Source organism: Lichenostomus cassidix, chromosome 2 (assembly GCF_008360975.1).
Source record: "Lichenostomus cassidix isolate B80296 chromosome 2, HeHo_3.0, whole genome shotgun sequence".
Lineage (NCBI taxonomy): Eukaryota > Metazoa > Chordata > Aves > Passeriformes > Meliphagidae > Lichenostomus > Lichenostomus cassidix.
In genome coordinates, this window is record NC_139482.1 from 33,271,839 (window position 1) to 33,293,724 (window position 21,886).

The 21,886-nt window shown below is 39.6% G+C and overlaps 1 protein-coding gene and 1 long non-coding RNA gene across 3 annotated transcripts in view; one reads left to right on the forward strand and one right to left on the reverse strand.

Annotated features, from left to right (window-relative positions):
• SKAP2 (src kinase associated phosphoprotein 2) overlaps positions 1 to 11,053 on the reverse strand; it is a 119,787-nt gene extending 108,734 nt beyond the window's left edge. The window contains exons 1-2 of one of the 2 annotated variants that reach the window (XM_085050973.1): positions 10,894 to 11,053; positions 445 to 550 (exon numbers count right to left, since the gene is read on the reverse strand). In XM_085050973.1, the coding sequence (XP_084907099.1) occupies positions 445 to 550; positions 10,894 to 10,942 (155 nt within the window). In that variant the 5' untranslated portion in view covers positions 10,943 to 11,053. The remainder of the gene's footprint in view (positions 1 to 444; positions 551 to 10,893) is intronic. The other variant, XM_085050974.1, reaches the window with a different exon arrangement.
• Positions 11,054 to 11,277: 224 nt separating this feature from the next.
• On the forward strand, positions 11,278 to 18,677 carry LOC146441103 (uncharacterized). Its single transcript, XR_014850399.1, has 2 exons — positions 11,278 to 11,825; positions 18,442 to 18,677. It is a non-coding gene; the product is annotated as an uncharacterized LOC146441103 (long non-coding RNA).
• The last annotated feature ends 3,209 nt before the right edge of the window (positions 18,678 to 21,886 follow it).

A 21,886-nucleotide genomic window follows, 5' to 3' on the forward strand; every position in this document is an offset into this window, starting at 1 on the left:
TGCAGAAACGAGCAGGAGAGAAAGGAATGGTCTAGAGATAAGAAACTGAAAAATGCAGAGATAAAAGACCAGATCTGAGAAATCCAGTGTAGCAAGCAGCAGTAAGAGACCCAGCCCAACATGTGGGATGTTGAAATCAAAGATGACTACAATGTGCATGTATTTTTTTGTCGTCTGCATGAAAAGCAAAACCCTGTTAACAGTGAATAATATTACAGGAAATGAGGAAGGAATTAGAAATTAAAATAAGATGTGAAACCACAGGGTCACACAAGTGAATAGCAAAAGATTCAGTGTCAATATGCTCATAACTGCAGGTTCCCTCCCTTTGACAGACAGGTTTTTTAATTGTTAATATGGTTAATGTTTATTAAAAGATTGCAAAAAACTTTACGTTATCAATAAGTGACTTTATAACATATTAAGGCCATAAAATTCACTTACCTTGCCTTAACATCCTTTATCTTCTTAAGAAGAACTTCCCTTCTTTCCTTTGCTTTCTTGGATAGATTTTCTCCTTTTAGTGTTTGGAAAACGAATGTTTCAAAATCTAAATAAAGAAGAAAAATAAATACACCTCAAAAAAAAGACGAAATACTGCTGTAATGAGTTTGTCCTGATACAACTGCGAAAAACTATGAAAATTATTTTCAGCCCTACTCACAGCATAGTTAACAGACATTTTAGATTCTAAATGGGATACATTTGTTCTCTATCTACTTATGCTTAGCACAGCAAATCCTATGGTGACATTTGATTCTTGCACACTTAATTATGCTATGTAAGTCCTAATAAATTACAGTCCTATAACAATTACTTTCCATCACCTAAAGTAAAAGACAAAGCTAAAACATGGAAATAGCCTTTATGCATATATTACTGCCATGTTATTTCAGAAGTTCACGTTCCCAAGATGGTTGTGTAATTTATTATTTCAGCAGTAACACTTACCCAGATACTAATATAGCTCACTTACTGGTTACAGTATTTTCAAGTGTTCTCACATTGCCTCTGAAATCACTGATTGACTAAAGATTCATATCCAAAGCAATCCTGAAAACAATTAGGGAGGCACAATAACCATATCAAAGGAGTCCAGCTCAACAGTGTACTTGAAATTAAGCACACCTGCACTTGTAGAATCACAAACTAAGGCTCTAGCCTGCACTGTAATTTTTCATTCTTATACAGATGATACATTTACACAGTCATGCAGAAACAAAGCGTTTCATAGAAGGTACCACAGTCCTTTTAATATAGCAAATGTCCATTCCATAGGATACAAAGAATGCAGTGTCTGAGAATTTCAGGGAGTGTAACTCCCCAGTAGTACGTTTTCTTGATTAACAAAACCATGGCAAAAAACAACTCTAAAAGTTTCTTATAGTTACCAATCAACATACAATTATCCCCAAATCAGAAAAGTAGAAATATGACCCAAAAAATCCTGCTTGTTAACATAAATGTCTCTCTCACCTGTAGAGGTAACAACTGCTCACTGAATGAGAGAAACCATTTGTAAGTAACAAAACACCTCATGGTACCTGCCCACCCCCCCACACACACCTTGGCTCACTCTGTGGAGCTGCAAATGCATATGGATGCTACTATTTTAATCCTCTAACTTTCCGATCAGATGAGACATTCCATATTAACATAGAAACATATCAAACAGCCAATTAAGCACTCAACTGTCTGTATGCAGAAGTTTACATGAATATTTACTGCAGATTTCCTAAATGAAAAACTTAATTGCCTGCTTTTTTCTTTATAAAACAAACATATCACATTTTGTATTACAGGCTGCAAGAAAACAAGTCAAAAGTTACCCTTTGAGAACACTAGCACAGCTATTACGAAGATGTTGGTTTTTACAAATAATTTACTAAATTATTATTTAGATGTTTAGATTACTGTCCTCGCAGAGTGTGGCAAAATCATTCATATTTATAGTATTATAGTATTTTAAGAGTTCTGAAGAATGATATTGATCCCCCTCCCCATAAGACAGAGAATCTTCCCCATTACATTTTCCAAAGCAATCCTGAATAGGGGAGACCTTCACTCAATTCTGTGGCATCCCTTCTTTAGGAAGGACAGAAGGAAAGATACTTAACACGTATTAATGAATCCTCCAGACATACCCCCAACAGTCTCTACACTGTACACCAAGCATGCCTAGACAGATTTTGTCCAAACCCATAGAAAATGTACACAGTTTCATAAATTCCAATGACTGGAATTGCCAATCAAGATGGAAGACGGGAACCCACAAAATCCAACAACGCTGACCAACTACAAAACTTAGGTCAAAAAACCTGATACTTTTACTATTTAGAGCAAAAATCAAAACTATCAACAGTTTTTCTCTCTATGAAACCTAACGGGATTTTCCAGTACAAAACAAGCTTTCACTTGGAGAGGGACAACCCGATTAAATATTTATTTCTCCATACTTTTATATATTTATTTTAAAAATTAGATAACAGCTTCAAAGTTCTACCTAGGCACCAATATGCAAAAATTTAGAGGAATTAGTCACATTTATAAATCAGTAACCTTTGGACACTAAGTAATCACAAAACCTGGCTTCAGAAGTCTTCATTTAAACTCAGTGGGCTTCTTTACTTCTTGAAAAAGCTCAAAACCCAGGTGAGAGTTCTGCCATCTAAGATTTTGACTGACTGTCAAAGCTTTATTCAAACACAAACATTAAAATACCACAATTAAGGAGTATGTGGAGAAAAGAAACCAAGTTGATTATTGTAAACAAGGATTACCATTTCTGGCTTAAAATACACTGTAGATACAAAAATTTCAAGACTAACTATATTGCTAACAGATTTTGTTCTTTTCCAGAAAACCTTGCACTTCAAAAGCAGAAACAATAAAGAATTTTCAACCATGGAAGCACAGAGCAGAAGTAGATGCTCCATTTACTCTCAGTAAAAGTAGAACTGGAGGAGAGATGCAGAAAGAGAGCAAGCATAAACAAGTTTGCCATTTCTAAACAGCAGTAGTCGCAGAGAAGACATCCCTGGGATGGCTTCCCCCTCCCATGAGATTGTGAAACATGTTTTCTGAGCTTAGGTGTATCCACAATCAGGGTGCACTGTTTTCATCATGGAACACTATTACTTACATATGTCCAGAGATACCATATGGCTTGATTCATCACAACCCCAAAATATGAAGACAGACCTAACATACGCTAACATGACGCTAAAGAAGCAGTTTACTTGAAAATGACACTTCACTGTACCATAGATTTTTCTTATCTACTCATAATTACACCATATGCTATATATCTTGCTCCAGCCATGTTCTAATCTACTATTGTAAATCCATCCAGGATGTGCCAGATACACAAGATGAGTAACATCATAAGCTTCTCTGGACAAGAAGCCAGCAAGTTATCTAAGTTATGATCATGTCTTCACTACCTGTACTCACACACTGTGGATGAAAATGGACTGCCTTAGCATAAGGAAATGCTCCTGCAATTTCTCTGACCTTCCACAAAGTGATTTACCTAGAAATGAGAACAGAACTTGGGACTTCGGTACGACAGATCCAAGTTTCATATAGTAAACTTCAAAGAGAAGCAGCAAAATTTACCCATTTCTCACCACTACTCTAATCACTTACTTGCTCTTCGCTCTGCAGATGATCCACAATTTAGTCTCTCCTGTATTAGTTTAATGCTACACAGAAAATGAAACTTCCAGTCACAAGCACTTGAGTGTAGACCTGTTTCATGCTTCAGCAGCAGCCAATCCATTGAGGAATTTAAAAAGGAATAAAAAGAAAACCTCTATTAACAGATTTCTGGTCTAAAAGCACTTTAACTAATCAGTTACCCCAGAGAACAAAAAAAGTTACATATTTCCATAAATTGCTCCTAACAAACTGAGCAGCTATTTAGTATCACACATTGGAGACACTTAGCTGTTCCCACTGAAAACATGAAAATAGAAAAAAAAAATAAAACTTTTAAACAAATAAACAAAAACAGAACAAAGAAAAATTCACTGTGGAACCTATTTAACACCTATTTTTAAGCTTGTGTTAGTCTGCTTGATAGCTTAAATACCCATACTTGTTGCTCCATTTCTTAAAGCTCATGATGTTAAATTTGTTTCACCATACCCCAGAGAAATTATTTGCCTTCACGAATGAACAAAAGCTATAAAACTGAAAGATCCGATTGATACAATTCACTCACAAATTGCTCTACCAATACAGATTACAAACTGACAGAAAAGGGAAGTCACACCACCGTCTAGCTCTGTCCACTTCAACCACCTCACACAGTTAGAAACTTAAGGGCCAGTTCACGGAACACTCAAAAGCTAAAAGCCATTTTAATTTCACTTTCATCTACACTCCTTTTACAAGGAGAAAAGCTAAGATTTATTTTGCATTTCATTGTTAAAACAGCTTATGGTTCTCTTTACTTCAGTGATTATAAACAGACAACACTGCAAGATTTTAATTGTTTTAAAGTCTTTAGAGCTATTTTCTTTAATGAAGGCTGAAACCACACAGATGGAATTTTTCAAGAACATTGTAAATTTCTAGCCCAAAGCAAGAGCTGTGTTAAAGAGTGCTAAGCATAACAAATCATAGCACATTTGTTGTTTACAGGGTTTAATATTGTAAATGTAAGTCACACTTAATAAATAAATATACTTAGGACAGAACTACCTCCATTTTATGTCAGGGCGGGCCAAGCAGATTCCCACAGAGGCACTCAAAGTGCCGGGTGGTTCCTTCTCTCCTCCTCCAGCAGAGAACCAAAATGTTATCCAATCACATTATCAAGTTAGTCACTCCATCATGGACACACCAACTGATGAATTGACACCATTCAAGTGACAAGACAAGAATCAGCAAAGTTGCAATGAGGCAGGAATGTTTCTCTGCACATGGCAGGGCAGGCAGGCAGCTCCACCTTTACAGCCCAAGGAGAATGCAGCCCCTTTCAAGGCTGGACTTGCATCCATCGAATGACAAGGGACACTTGCACGGGATAACCTGGCAGTTGCACTGCCATTCACACAAGAAGGCAACAGCAGGTCAGCAGAATGATTCCTCCAGCCACCAGCCTTTTCCCATCTCTTTCCCCTACCTCAAGGACGGAAGAGCCAGTAGCTGGCTGCCAGCCAGAGAATTTGGGACAGCAGGCCAGAGAATTTTGGGAGATAGCTGCAAGCTAGGCACATTTGTTACACACACACTGTCCAGAGGTGAACATTATTAAACAGACTGCCATGTATCTTTCAGCTTTACACGGGCTGGCATTAGAAAGCAATTAATTAATTTGATTTCAAAGTTTTCATGCGATTCATTAATAGGGAACAAGTCAGAAGACAAACTATCAAGCAATATCTGTCACTGCCTGTTCTCTTAAATAAAAAAATATTCAAGGATTTTGCTTTTGCTCTCCCCCTGCCTTTGCAAGTGTATTTCAAAGTCTCTCTCCAGAGTTTGCTAAATTGCCTTTTAAATATATATACACTTAATCAGAACCAGAACATATGATGTAAAATAAAAGTGACTGAACTTCAAGATGTCTAAAAATACCACATTTATCCAGCCTAACAAAAAAGTGAGCATTCCTTTTAGTGCAAAGTCCTGGACAGGACTGCTTTTAAAAGCTGCTGTACCTTAAATCCCCAGAAGCAAGGTTATGTTGCTGTGTTGACACATACAAAGTAAGTATCATGAAAAATATTGATGCACAACAATTTCATTAGTGATTTAAAATGCAGACGTACATACAAACTGCTAAGATTCCTAAAACAAAGTAAATAGATAAGGCATCTCTTTTAAAAGATTAAAAAAGAAAACTTATAATCAAGGACTATATATAGCTATATATTTATCTCTAATCTCATTGGCTGAGTAGTTGAGCATCCTCTCTCTATATTAAAGAGGTGAGAAAAGATGAAGCTGTAACATATTAAGCATATAATGAAAAAACCACACCAGTACAAATCATAATCAAGTTACAAAGTGTTTCCAAATGAACTATAATAAAAAATGTTAAGGATTAACCTAAAGATTTACACTGTATGCCACATTATGCCGTGTCTATTGTGGTTTGTTGACATATGATTATGAAAGAAACGTAAACCCAGTCAGATGAGAAAGATAGACTCCATGTTAATTGAAAAAGACAAACTAAGTGAATAATGAGTATATAAAAAATAGCCTATGCCATTTTTATCACCCATATATGACACTTATTCCCAAATTTATGGCACAGACAATTGAACCATGTTTCAAATCACTGGAGGTTATTTCTTACCAGGAATCCCTCTGTGCATTTTTTTCACCTCACTGTTTCTATTCTTATTCCATTACTACTGAAATACATACATACTGCCAAAGCTGTAAATACACGTCTACTTAAAAGATGTCTACAATAATCACTCTGGTTTATCTTGTACAGATGGATTCTTCAGCAAGAACTGGCATTTTTTAAAGCCTTGGAAACATGGAAATCATACTTTGGAAAAAGAGTAAAGTTTTAAACTACGGTATGCTTTTAAATTTGAATCAACCAATAAAGAAGAGCTACACTGTACCTAGGAGGCTTTTTCTGTGACAGGTGTGTAAGGAGCAAGTCCAGGAACAGCTGACATGGAAGATGAGAAAGGACAGGGTTTTTTGGGGATCAGGGGTAAATATAACCACTGTAGTCCAAAAATGAAAGGTAAGCAACTCATGCACTGGATCCTATGTCTTGTAGTTTTTGTGCCTTGCATTTCTCTGCCAGCTATTTCCAAGATGCAACTAAACAAGTAGGTAAACAGTATTATTTTGAAGGAAAAAATAAGAGGAATCTCACAGAAAAACGTGATTTGGACAATAACTAAATATTTAAACAAACTGAATAATATCTGGGTAGAAATGATCTTTTGGGCAAGAACATTGGTTTCTATTTCGTTTTGGGGTTTTGTTTAATGGAACAAGGAAAATGGATATTAGGATAGGACTAAAGGTTCCACATAAACTAGATAAAATTTTATTCTATTTCCATAGCAAAAATATTTGTAACCTTTAAAATATGAATACATAAGATTCAAACAAGAAGTACTGCCAAGTGTGAAAGGAAAACTGAACAAAAAACAAAGCAATAGCACCCATACTATAGTCACAAGTGTCATGAACAGGGGAAAAGATATAAATGACATACATATCTAATGATCATGACACCATCAAAAACTGTGAAAAAATAAAGAAGTCTTTCCTCCAACTAAATCTTTATTACTGAAAAAAACCTCAAGATTTTTTTTCCGATCAAGATGACTGGAGCAACCAATCTGGTTTACATTACAGAAAAAATAACTTGCCTTTGGGGAAGAAGCAGCCTCCACACTCCTTCTTGGGTATGAACAAGCCAAAAATTAGAGTGTGCATAAAAAATTAAGGAAAAATTGAAATGAGCAGGCCTCCAATAATCTACATAACCAGCATCAATTTGATGGGACAGAAAAAAAAGTAACATTCCACTTTCCCAAGCACCACAAAAATATCACATAAGCACAACAGAAGATACATTTTCAAAAGATGAAAAGGCAGAGTGGGGCTGGGCTTCCTTCACTAAATTCCATCATCTCAAGCATCACCTGGAAGTGCAACGATATAGGTAGGGAATGGAGAAGTTATATACACTACCATACACCTCTCAGGTGTAAAGAAGGAGATAAGAGAGCAACAAACTTACTTTCTCCTCCTACCAGGAGTTCAACTCATGACCAGAGGACCTTGTTTCTGTCTCCAGTGTTTCCTTCCCACCACTTGAACAAGTCAGAGAAGACAGGATGGGATTGTGCAATCCCAATAATCCTCTGCAATAAGCCTATTGCCACACTGACCTTTCCCCTTCAGCTTTACAAAAACAGCTTCCTCCTGTTTCCAACTAATGCAGTTAGCCCTGAGCTCAAGCTGTGCTTCTGCCTGGAACATTTCAGCGCCACTGATACGCAACTATAATGACCCTGCCAGCATGTGTGACAGAATTTGTTTTTGTGTTAAAGATATAATATTGTTTAGGTTCAAAGTAAAGCACTCACAAGTCAGAAAGTTTCCTGTGCAACTTTAATTCATCCCCTGGTGTGTTTATTCCCATTATCACCATGTTTAACTACACGAGCACTTAGTATGTTTTCCAGTAGGACTCCTACTTGTTCAGCATAGTGGGTGCACGTACTCCAACCATCAATCAAGGGTAAGCAGGGATAAGGAAATCCATATGACCATTCCTCCACTTGTTGCAGAAGTTAGAAATCATAGGCAAGAAAGCCAAGAAAAGCAGGAAGAGCAGCAGAGCACAGTATTTATGAGGGTTTGGACCTGTGAGGGCCTCTCTGCTATGTGAACACCAGGCTAAAATACAGTGCTTGTCGCTAGCCATTAGCTGCATGATCTCAACTGAACCGGATATGAAGAAGTGCCTGGCACTTGCAATGGCCACTGAATATAGATGTCCAACTCATTATTTTCTGGAGAAAGTAGCACAGCATGGAGGCAGTTGAATTTGAATTCTAATTCTGTTCCACCATTGATTATTTTTTGCGATCCCAATCACATCTTGTTTATTACACTAATTTTACCGATGGGAAAACAATATTCCCTCATCTCAAAGAGGTGCAGGATCAATAACTGTGAGCCATTAAAATAATACATTAAGAAGCACCCTCAAAGAAGATCATGCAGAAATTAATAACTATCTACTCACTGTGCTCTTTGTGTTGTGCAAGAGTTTCTTAATGAATAGTAAAGATATTACAGAGCTCCTTTCCCTCCTCCATTACTATACATCTCCACTACAGGAATAGTTTGAGCAAAAAAAATCAGAAGCCTACATAAAAGATTACCAGATCCAACACACATAAGCAAAAGAATTGCTCATAGAGCCTGCGTTACTCTCGTTTCTAACTTTCATGCACTTGACATACAACCTTAAAAAACAAGACAGCTTAATGCAAACTGTAAAAAGTAATGCCATATTTTATTTTTCAAAAACAAATAGGTTATTTAATTTTAACACTGTATAACCATACTGAAAGTAACAATTAAAAGTTACAGACTATCAGTTACTACTAGGGATAATAAAGCAAATATTTAAAGCTCATCTGTAAATGATTCCACTGTCTTCTTAACTTCAGTTCTATAGACAGCACTAAAGAAATAACCTAATTTTCTTCCAGAAAAGCTGAAGCGGTACACACTGTACAAACTTCAGACACCTGTATATAATTTAGGCTGCTGATCATAGTGACTCTGAAAGTATATATACACGACTCTTTTGAGAAAAATAGCTGTTCTCAGTTTCACTTCAAAATACAAACTTTTGTGTCTCTCTTTCCATGGCAGACTGGATACAGATGTGGAGAAGGAAGGACAAGTTGTGTATATGAGGTACCATGACTGAGAAAGAAATCACAATCTCAAATGATCCCATGTGCATCACATCCTCCTCCCCAAAAAAAATTTCTTGAAGGACTCAAAACATTGAAGAGTTTCAAGTGGAGCTTCACTCAGTGAAACTAACATCAAAATAAACATACACACCCTTCACCTAACCATGAGTTCCAGAATTTAGTATTGCCACAGAAAATACCAAGATCTGGAAAGGCACTCTAAGGGTAATATTCTTTTTCTAGATGTTTAAGAATCTATTCCATTATGTGAAATCATGAGAAGCTTTCAATTTTTTTCTGGTGACCTTCCATGCAAATTTTAACTACAGATGGTATGATCTGCAGGTAACATAGTTAGAAACTGCAGTCAGGAAACACTTAGAAGAGCTGGCAGAAGATGAGATGCGGTGAGAGCAATATGTTTCTAGCATTAACTCTTACAATGAAAGTGTTAAAAAAAAGAATAGTCTGTGAAGGTGATGAGCTGCACTAGACTCTAGCTGGTGCCCAGCCATGTAATTGAGTGCTTGGCCTCAAAAGGAAGATTTCAAAAAGCATGGGTAATTTGAATGGCAAAGTTGGAGCTACACAAGTTCCTGCGGCAGAAACAGAAGTTCTCAACAGAGTCCCATCGAAATTAAATGGTTTCAGGATAGCAAACTTTTCCATAAAAATACCAGAAAAGTCAACCTTTAAGTACACTATTTATTTTAATTAACAACAACAACGATTTAAAAATTAAATACGAGTTCTTGAAGGCAAAAGACAACCACTCGCACTCGGAATTCTGTACTAACACTATAATCTTTCACGGTGAGAAATCATCCCATTCCTACGCTCCAACGCATCCTGAGAGCGTGGACAGTCACGGTCAGAGGTGTGTGACCGATATGACAACACGCGAGCAATTCAGTAACCCTTTCGTCCGCTCCTCAGCTGTTCAACGGGGAAGCCCATTACTTTTTTTCAGCTGATGCGGGCAGTCGGCCCTGCCGGCACACCCCGAGAGGAGAGCTCCCCCGATGGCTCGGCGGTCACCCGGCGGTCACACACCCCGCACGCGTGTCCGTGGGAGCCCCAGCACCTCAGCCCGGCAGGTGTCCGCTCCCGGCCGCGGACGGGGGCTGCGAGCGCCCAGCCGGGAGCGGGGAGCAGCGCGCTCCTCCGTCCTTGCAGGGAAGCGAGCCGGAGAGCTGCGGCTCCCCACGGACGGGCACGGCAGGAGGAAGTAGCCGGGGAGGAGGAACTGGGGGGATGGGAGGGAGAGAACCCCCGAACCCGTGCACTGGAAGCGATCGCCCGGCGCCCGCCGAGGAGCGCTCCGCCGGGGCCGCAGCTCCAGGGACCACAGCCCCCGCACGCCACGGCTCCCCCGGCCCGTCACACCCCCACCGGCCCGCCCCCCTCGGCCTCCCCTCCGCCCGCCCCCCGGGAAGGAAGCCCTCCCTCCTGCCCTCACCTGCCAGGAGGCTGCAGATGTCCTCGGGGACGCCGGGAGCGTCGGACATGGCGCGGGCGGCGGGGGCGGCCGGGGACACCCGGCGGGCGGGGCTCGACGGCTCGGACCGGTCCGGCGCCGGCCCCGGCCCCGGCGGGGAGGAAGCGCAGGCCACGCCCTCCCCGGCCGCGAGCCGCGGGGGGGCGGGGCTTTGCACCGCGGGGGTGTGGCTTCGCCGCACCGGGGCGTGGTTTCCCGCCACTGGGGCGGTGCTTCGGGTATGGGGCGGGGCTCAACGCGATGGGGCGGAGCTTCCCGCCGCCCTCCCCATCCCTGCTCCCTGCCCTCTCGCCCAGGCACTGCGCATGCGTTTCATCCGCTCTCCCCTCCATGTTTCTAGCCCGCCGTGAGGGCACCGCCTCCCACGTGACCCCTGCCGGCGGCCATGGTGCGTGAGGGCACGGCGCGGGCTCTCCCTCGCGCCAGAACCAAACATGGCGCTCAGCGCTGACTCCCTCCGCGCGGCTCCGCCCCCAAGGCCAGGAAGAGTTGACTATTGGATAAGACTGCCCGCGGCCTCTCTCTGATTGGCCCAATGATTGTCCCGCCCACCAAGCTAGGGGCTGGCGTCCCCCCCTCCTCCCACAGGATCGGGAGGGCTGGGTGGGCGGGTGTGGAGCGTGGAACTGTGGGGATTCAGTTGCTTCGGGATAGCTTTCTTTTTTCAGAGCACGACGTTGATTGTACGCGTCTCGGCCCTCTGTCATCACCCGTGTCAGGGTTTAGGATGGCAGAGTGCAGCCCAACCTCAGGCCTCTGCCAATGTCCCAATGGTTGCAGCTGGCAAAATGAAGCCATGGAACTTTAGTGGGAACGGAGCCGTTCTTGTTGGTGTCTGCTAGCACGGGTGTGTGGGCAGAGGCAAAAAGAGATGCTGTTCCTAAGCAACACAGGTGGGCTGCAAGAAGGGCCGACTTTGGTGGAAGTTTGCTTATAGGGCAGCTTTGCTATGTTCTTCCCACAAATCCCTAGTTGTATGTATTTGGAGCACATCGGTGATGTAATATGTTTAGTGTAGAAATAACGTAAACTCTTCGCATGTGTTTCTGTGGCCTGGATGGTTTTGGCTGTGTCTATATTATTGCTGCAGAAAGCGTTTGTGTTAGAGCTGTGGTTATGTTAGCACATCTGTATATCATACCAGTTTAGGAAAAACACAAAGTTACATTTACGAAACGTTAGCTTTATGCCAGTGTAATTATATTAACACTCGTGGCACAGCTGGCAGTACAGCTGTATCAGTCAGGTATTAAAGAGCTTCATACTTCTGCTTGCTGTAGCTGTGCCCGTTGAAGTCTGCAACGTAGACATGGTGTTAGGTTATGTTGTTCTCCTGACCTCTTCCGTCTCTTTTAATCTCATGGAGCAACTCATTTCAAATGCGTCTGTGTTTTCAAAGCATTGCAGCTTTATTACCTGACTTTATGGCCAGCTTGGCTGAAACTCAAGCAGTGAACTAACTGACCTGTATAATGTTGTGTAATGGTTTTTATGTTAGTTATCTAATTCCAATTCAACTATAATAAACGTGCACAGGCATCTGGGTGCATATGTGTATAAATAGATCATGCCTCTTTATTTGTATAAATACCTACTACTCATCTGGTACAAGAGTATGTTTGATTAATTTTTCTGTAGTTGGCAAGGAAGGCTCTTTGGGCTTATGTTAAATTACACATTTCAGATGTGCAGTCTTGGGAAGCATGCCATAAGGAATAGGAAAATGGCTTGTAGTCTAATTTGCTTGCCCTTTTTCAGGTTAATCGTAATCCTACTTTCTTGTGTTGACTTTATGGCACCATCCATTTCTGTTCCAGAAATGTGTCACTTGAACTCTGTTGTAGACTTTGTTTTGAGATCACTCTCCTGATAATTTGGTCCATATGTTTACCATTTGTGTAAACTTTTCCTGTGTTTCAGAACATAAGATGGGAAGAAATAACTTACCTTTGTTATTTCCCGTCCCCCACACCCTAGTCACTCTGGCTTTTTATACTTACATTTTTTGTTAAAGACCTCCTTGTTGCATTGAAGACCAGCCCATCACAAAGTCATCAAGATTTGTGACCCAGGCCTATTTTAAGCCTTGTTAAGTTCCAGATTTACTCATAGCTCCCTAATTTTTAAATCTACCACTAATAGGAAGCATAATTCAAAACAGACTCCTTCCTGAAACAAGTCTGGCTTCAGTGCTGTTTCAGCCTGGTTTCTGAGGATTCCACAGCTTGTGCCTCATCAAAACCAGACACACCACTTTGCCTAATCAAGCCCATGGATCAGGGGTTCTTGATGTGTGGGAAGCAACGCCACAGGGTACACACAGGAGTTTACTGTCCTTCTTTGTGAGGAGAGCAATGAAAACAGGTAGTTCAGGAGGAAAAGCCTACCTGGATCTGCAGAGAAAGCCTACAGCAATGCAGCTGTAGGAAGAATAAACTTTCCCATTCAGGAGCAGCATCACTGCTGCCTTGCCTCCCTGAAGAAATGTGACATATCTGGTGTGCTGGGAAATCCAGCATTTTTCCCTTAAATGTTTCACGCTTCTGCAGCCATGCTTTTAAAATTTTGATTCTGGGAGATGAATGAAACAGGACTTGTGTGCAGCTGCTGCTCGTTCTGTGCATGTCCTGTAACAGAAAATTAATTGGGTTACAGTGCATGCTCCCTGCACTATTTCACTCAGGCAGCAGTGGCCTTGTTGGGGATACTCTGTGTTCTCCTCTGTTTGCCCTGTTGGCTGTCTTGTCTTCTTTTGCTGGACTGAAAACAAAACAGCTAGTCAATGGTCAGAATATTTATATTTTTTAATTATTTAATTACATTGAACGGTAGTTGGCAAAGATTTCTGGTATGCACATAGAGCTATTAAATGGAAGGAGCAGAGGTTTTCTTTACAGAATTGCTTTCTCTATAAGCATAAAAACTGGGTTTAAAAAAATCAGGAAATTATCTTATTGAATGACAGCGCTGTAAACATGGCTCCTCTTTATGTCTATTGACTGTGTTTGCTGCATTGAAGAAAAGCAGTGGTGCCTCTAACAGTGAGAAATCAGATTCAAACCCTTTTTCCTCTGGCAAAACATCATTAATGTTTTCTTAGGATTTGCTGCTACTATTGAAGTTAAAATTATTTCCTCACAGGCAGAGATACATTCAGGACATCACAACAGTTGCTTTGAGAATAAGTTTACACATTAACTTGGAAGCATAAAGAAGAGCTAATACTTCATGTAACAACTCATTATGATTTTGTGTATCCTCTTCTATTCAGAATCCATCTCCATGAAAGCTTCCTATTTTGCTGTCCTCTTACAGGCATTTTATGCAGGGGGAAAAAAAAAACCTTGAGGCATTCAAGTATTGTTTGCACAGTTGGGTTGCATTGACTGTACTATGTCAGGATGTGGAAACATGGTCTTGCATTTAAAATTCAGCCTATGGAATTCAGCCCATCAAACACGAGCTGAACATGCTCTTCAGTTTATGGGATGATCACAAATGGAACTAAAATATACTCAGCAAGACTGTAAATACTTTGAACACCAAGCGTTTGTTTCTTTATTAGTTTGTATGCTGACAAATTGCTACGCTGACGATTTTTCTACAGTTTTAAGGCTTTTGTGTCACTGTTTAGTTTTCCATGTTATAAAACTGATGCGCTTTGCTTTGTGAAGGTAACCTACCATTTATGGAGTACTTCCCAGGTCAGTACTATCTTGCTCTCAGTGTTGCCTATTATTATTTTAAGACCTCAGTTTGAGTAATTCCCAACAGGTTTAAAAACACATCTCAAGAAGCACAAGTCATTCCTTTCTGTCTTCACATTTTCCCAGCTATGCAACCACAGAAAGGTCCTGAACCAAAAAACTGTAAGAATGGTCCCCTAGATAATTTGCTATGTCCCATTTTGCAACTACCCATTCAGCTTTCAGAGCTGTTGGGTTTGATGCTGAAGACATCAGCTTTCCAAATATGGAGGAACAAGGGCATAGCTTTTCATTTTTGTACTTGACTGTTTTCCAGCAGTGTCTAATTTTAAGTAACTAAGAATTCTGTAAATTCTCTGTAAAGAAAGTTTGGTCTTTCTGTTATCGAAACTATAGGATAATTAATACAATTGTGAGTTACGTTTTCTAAGCATTGCATGTTGTGGGAAACATTTTTGCATAAGAATTTCTTTTTACCTGAACATCCATTAGATTGTGTAGGTTTTTGCATTATTCAATATTTCATTAGACAAAAAAAAAATCTGTATCTCCTCAAGTTCAGTGTCTTATTTAAAAAAAATATTATTAAGAGAGCTCCTATCAGATAAAGGCTTTAGAGATTGAGTAAGATCCTGGTTTGAGGTGATTTTCCAGCTGGATTGATTCAAATGGAACATCGTGAAAGTTAGTTTTGGCACAGGTGTGAGATTTCAGTTGACATTTTTTCTCTCAAAAATCTATGAAAGCAAGCCAAAGATAACTCCCCAAGTGTCACAGAAGATTTCTGCTGCTTATCATGCAAATAGTGCCAATGAAGTCTGGAGACAACCAGATGAATAGGAGTTGTGAGATTTCAGCTCATACTAAATCCATTTGTTCCTGTTTGTCTCACCCTTTGTTCTTCAACATCTTAAATGCTGAAGAAGGGAAGACTCTTTATCTCTCCATTTCTCCTCTTCAAGATGTAAGCAGATGTCCTAATGGGTCTTTCAGCAGATGAGTATAGTTTTAGGAAGGAAGTGAGGAGGGAAGCTCTGTTTGACTGGAGTTAATAATTAGATATTACATAAACTTTTCTTAACCCCCTATACAATCTTGGTATCTAATGAATATTTTGGAACCACGAAGATTCTTAATAAATCTGAGGTGAGCAAACATGCTAAAACATCATCTTACATTCTCCAGAAATAAAATCTAAACCTCATCATTCTTTGAAAGGTAGATGAAATAATAAGAGGAACTATGTAACCTCTAATCTAAATTTAGTGTTCTTTCTAATTCTTTTAGCCTCTTATTAACTATGGTATAATGCATTGAGTCCTATTTTGAACAAATTATACCATAGGTAATGAAACTAATGGAGAGTACTTTTCCTTGAATTTCTGTCTGAAGGTCCTTTATCCTTTTCCTGTTGCAATAGAATGGGTTCTATCTGATCACTTCTATCCTGGGCCATAAGGCACTCACCATCATCCGAGCCATTGCCCTGATTTTTCCTCTCCATGCCTTTTCCTCCATAACTGAGAAAAGGGCAGCATTTTTTGTGGCCAGTTTGCTCTGTCTTTTGGCCTGTCAGGAAACTACTGCTCATTGACCACTCTGCCAGCCAAACAGAGTAGGTACCCACTGAGCCCAAGTGACTCTTTTCTGAAATGGTGTCATTAGCCTGGCTCTCCATCCTTCATCCAGCAGCTGCTTTTCAAGAAATTTTTAAGAAGTTGGTATCTGAAGACTGTATTTACCACATACAGGAATCAGATTTTAGGGAGAAATCAATAGGTGGACAGGTGTCTTTGTGTAATCAAGCAACAATTGTTATTTTGGAGACTTGGAGGCAAATTTGGCAATAATTAACAGAAGCCTTGAGGCACAGGCAGCTTAAGTGTGCCTGTCTGTGTTTTGTGAGCATCAGGGCAATCCCCTTTTAAAATTTCCCTCTTCTATACACTGTAGAAGGAACAGTGTATAGTAACAAAACAGTGTATAGTAACAAAAAGGAAGGGGAAAGGGGGTTTCCAGAGTTGTAAAGCTTTTCTGTGTAATGCTACATTTCCATGCACAAGAGAAATAAAACAGTCACTTAGTTTTAAAACGGAACTGAATCAGAATCAGGGTAAAATCTAAATAAAATTTGTGCGTTAAGCTACGGAATACAGGCTCACAGCCTCTGAACTGCAAGTGTTCAAACTGAAATAACAACAATGAACTTTCTAAACAAGTGGCATTTCTCAAAGAGACACACAGTGCCTTCCACTAAATTAGTGAAGTGGTAAGCTAAAAGAGAAGCTGCTGTGTTATTTTTATTTTTTAAAAGTCAAAGTGCACTTTAGAAGAGTGCTCCCATCAACCTAAAAATGAATATATAACAGATCATTGTCTAGCTAACAAGAAGAGCTAAATGTTGCATCATATGCATAGGCATTAGCTCTCTATCTTTCTTTTTCAAACAGCTCAAATGAAATTTTGTCTTAATGTGCTTAACCCAGTGTTTTTCCTTGCGGCACTCTTAGCTTTCTTTTTTTCCCTACTCTTGTGATTGCCACAAAGAGTAGCAAATCTGAAAAGTATCATAAAATTTAAAATTAAATAGCTATTCTTGTCTGAATTCAACATTGTTTCTGGGAAACATAGATGAAAATCTTCAGGCTTCATATAGAAAGGTCTGGTCCGAGTGAGGCAGATATATAGGCTTATTTCTTGCCATGCAAACTCATTTTCTGTACAAGATGAACATCATCAATTACCTTCTTTAAAGTGATACATAGATATGTAAAATATCATGCCAAATAAGAAGCATTTGTTGTCTCCACTAGAAATTGCATTTGATTTCATTTTATTAAAGTGCTCAGCTGATAAGCTTCACCTCAATGGATTTAGTTTAAGCTGTGAACTATTATTTTGTGAAATAGAGAACCTTGAAAAACTCCTGATGCAAATACCTTTATTTATAAAGTGTCTTCTGGGATATCACATGACTTACAGTGAGAATACCCAATTAATAAAATAGCTTTTCTCAGCAAGTATTTCTACAATAATGTCCATAAAGTACAATATGCCTGGCTAAAAGTATTCCAAGACAATCATAGCAATATGCTAAAGAGGACAAGCGGACCCCAAGCCAATATTGTCTCACTTTTTTTTCTTCTTAATTTAATAAAAAGCTCTGAATACAGAGACTGATGGGTTTTCAAGTTCTGAGTGACGGGTTTTCAATTGATCTTGATGTTTTATGGCTCCCGACACTTGGGTAACTAAGCACCTTACAAACCAACCAAAACAGAAACCTTAGGAGGTAAAGAGGAGTTATTACCCCTAGGCTGTAGAAACAGTGCCCAGAAGTGGCTTTGCCAGAACTCTGTCTTCTAGACAGGGGAAGTATGTGGCAGCATGTGGAGATCAGATCACAGAAATCCCGAGCAAGTACATCCGCTGCTGGGCCATAGCACACCTCCAGCAGGCCACCATAATCCTTCAGCTGTCACTGGCTCACAGGAAGATCATTTAATTCCTGTCCTTTCTGTGAAAAGTGTTATGTATAGAGTTCTTCCATTTCTGCAGTCCCAGAGTGTGCATTTTGGGACTACCCTACATGCCCAGCAGCTGACACAGTGCGATCCTGCTAGCTTGGCAGAACTGCCCCCATCACTGTTTTTGCAGCTTCTTATCTTTCCCAGGCATGAGCCTGATGCTAACATTATAGATGCTGTTAGCAGCTTAAAAGCTGAAAAAGTTAGAAGGAGACTGATCTGGTTTACATTTAATTTAAGAAACCAAAACATGTTATATGAATCTCCTTCCACAGGATTTTGTTTGCCTTCAGTGACATCGGTATGGATCTTCCCAGATGGGTATCTCCTGGCTTCAACCATGACATGAAGAAGCACCTCAGCCTCATCTCCTGTCTATCTTTGCTGTTCCCAGTGAGCTTGCTGACCTGAAAACCAGCTGCCAGTTCTGTAGTGACTGCTGAGCAAACGTCTCCATGATGTATAAAGCGTATACATCCATAAAGTATGGAACTGTTGTGCCTAAATTTAACACTGCTAAGCATTAAAGATTTAACATCCTAGACCTAGTCACTACACATAAAAGAAAACGAGGCCAGGGCATGGAAGGCAGTCTCAGGTCTTCCCGATCAACTGCTTGATTTTGCCTAAAACACTGTATCTTACTCTTTTCTGCTTAAAGGTTTATCAATGCAATTATTCCTAGAGAAAATATTAAATACAGTGCCAAACTCGTGAGCCAGAGGGCTGTTTTTTCAAGTTTTTCATTACCTGCTAAGTAAATTAATTAATGCAAATGAAACTCTAGTGTCATAAAACGACATCCTGTTCTAATTGAAGACAATGGCAAAACTGCCATTGACCTCCATGGGAACAGGTTCAGGCCCATAACTTTCATACATTGTACATTAAGCGACATAATCAGAAATACTATCTTCTCCCATTAAAATGAGATATAGATATGGCATGACAAGTGGCAGCACAGGGATTCTTCTGATGACTGTAATTAGAGGTTTTTAATGACAGGTTAGGTATGTTTAATATGCAATTCCACATTGCTGTTATACTATCAGATTCTATTCAGGGTCTCTACATATAGCATAACTGAATTCAGAGGCAGATGAATGTTCCCAATATTTCAAATTCAGCAGTTTTGCTGATTTAGCACCTTGTGAAGCATGCACCATGTGGTGAACAAACATTGCGAGCAAAGATGTTTTCCTCTGAGGTTTGCCAGGGATTTAAAATTTTAACACTTTCCTGCTCTCCTTACAGATAGAAAAAGTGTTGCTATGCAGATACGAAGAGCTGTGCAATCATTCTAATAGGTATCATTTCATTATCTCTGAGGAATTTAGGTGTGGAGCCAACTCCATGTATTAGTTAATAACCAATCCATTACTTGATTAACTGACTTACAAGAAGAAAGCTTATCATCCATAGATTTGTCTGCTTGGAATTAAGTCATAACAAGTTATTGAAAAGATATATATTTCAGCTTACAATATCTTACATAAAAATCATTGTGCCAGATTACAATGAAATCTTCTGAAGAATAATATATGCCTTAAAAATAGCAGATGCTATAAGCGCATGAAAACAATATAAAAATAACCCAAGGCACCACTAATTAAGCATGAGTCAGTGCTTCCAGTAAATTCATGGCAACTGCAAGCAACAGGAAAAGAATTGTCTATTTCAAAACATTGCCAGCTTGGTGTAGAAACTTGATCCAAAGGATTTGAATGTCTCATGTATTTAGGACTGCCAGTTCATATCCATATATACAGTCTCCTTCTCTTGGGATTTTTCCTTCTTTCCCCAACTTACCTGTAGCTTCTTCAGAAAGTCATCACCATCTGATATAGTAAGATTTAGAAATTATTATATGAGCTGGGATGTTTCTTTTCTTTCCGTGGTGTTTGGAATGTATGTTGGCCACGAAGCCTGAATCTAAATACTCTGTCATTCATAAGCCATGCCAAGGATTCTTGGAAACACCTGCACCTTGCAGTTATGCAAATACCTTTGAGATATGTCAGAACACTGTTTATTTTCACCATACCAACTGCATGTTATCTGAATTAATTTTCACATTCTTTTCCTGATGGGACATAGCTCTGAATATAAAAACTGCCACATGTGAGTGCAGTGTGGTTAAAGAGATATTAATCCTTTGCCAAAATTGCGCAATAGATCTTTGCTGGCCAGCAATATGATTAAACTAAAGTATCTTTGTGTGTTATGTATTAGCAGCCCCAATACACAGCTATGTGTATTCTTTCTCAAAGATGCATCAAGAGATGGGTCCAATAGTGATGTGAATGTGTTGAAAGACAAAGATACAGCAGTGCTAGAACAGTATCACAGTCTTGAATAAATGCAATACATCAATGCTTCCCAGTGCTATCTTGCATAATAGTGAACATCTTGGGGTGAAAACCCCTGTGGACAGTTTCTTCACTCCTTTTTCAGCAAAATCAGGTCACTTGGAGAGCAGAAATGAAGTGGAAGAAACCATGTTCTTGCAGGAACTTGCAGTCTTTCAAAACATCACCAACTTTTTGTTTAAAAGATTCAGTAACATAACTGTAGCAGCTGGTGCTGGAATCAGTATTAGAGAAGATTCTGACTATATCACCTGTACCTCAGGAAGGCTGTGGCAAGATTTGTTAATCTCCTGTGTTGTGGCTTCATGAACATTGATCTGAAGGCTGTATTACTCAGATCGTCCTTTTTCTCTCAGTCTCTGTCTCCTCCATTTGTAGTTTTCTTTCAGTTTTGTGACACCAGCAAAGTAAAGCACTCTGCAGATGGCTTATCTGAAAGCAGGACTGTAGGTGTAGAATCTGATCTGCCTATTTTTGTCACATTTCATGCCATATATTTATCTAAAAAGGGTGGGGATGTCGTACTGGTCGGCATAGTGCTTTTACCACACAGATTGCTGGTTGCATCTATCAGTTTTCTATAAAAGAAAACAAACAATGGTGTCAAGCTCAACACTTACTTTCTACATGTTCTTAAATCAAAGAGGAGAGTTGAGGAGACAGATGATGATTTCTATTCACTGCAAGGAATGTCTGGATATGTCTGGGTATTGCTTGCAAAAGTATACCACTTGAGGGACATGGGAAGCCCCACCAGCCCAGGAGCCTCTCTGGACAGGAGAAGCTACCAAGTAAGGGACTGCAGATCACATGGGTCTTTTGAGTGCATGGAAGAGCAAAAAGAGCAAACAGGTAGTTACCTTCAATCTATTCTTTTACAGAATATATTGCCTTCTTTCTAAGTGAGTTGAGCACTGTATCTACTAAAACCAACAGGTTTTGTGTTGTGATTGATTTCTGTGGGAGGTTTTTTGCAGTCTGGCATGTATGAAAGATCCTGCTGTTTTCAGTGTGGATTCTCTTAGGTCTTAAATCTTGATCTCACACTTCAGCCTCTATATAGAATTTATATTATCTTCATATTATATTGGCCTAACCTTCAAAATTTACTGTGTCCCAGTGTACAAGAGAAAAGCCTTTTCAATGTGAGTTTCCTAAGCAGTAAGATAAACTCTGAGAAGTAAACAGGTGAAGTGTTATTCCACCTCCGGAAATGGGAAGGTAAAGAAGTTTATTAAATCAAATATAAAGTCCATGGAGCAGCTGTTTCAGCTGAGGGTGTTGCACTACTGACAACTATGAGAGTTAAGATAGTTAGCCTGAAAATTGTAAAATTATTCCTGAATATTAA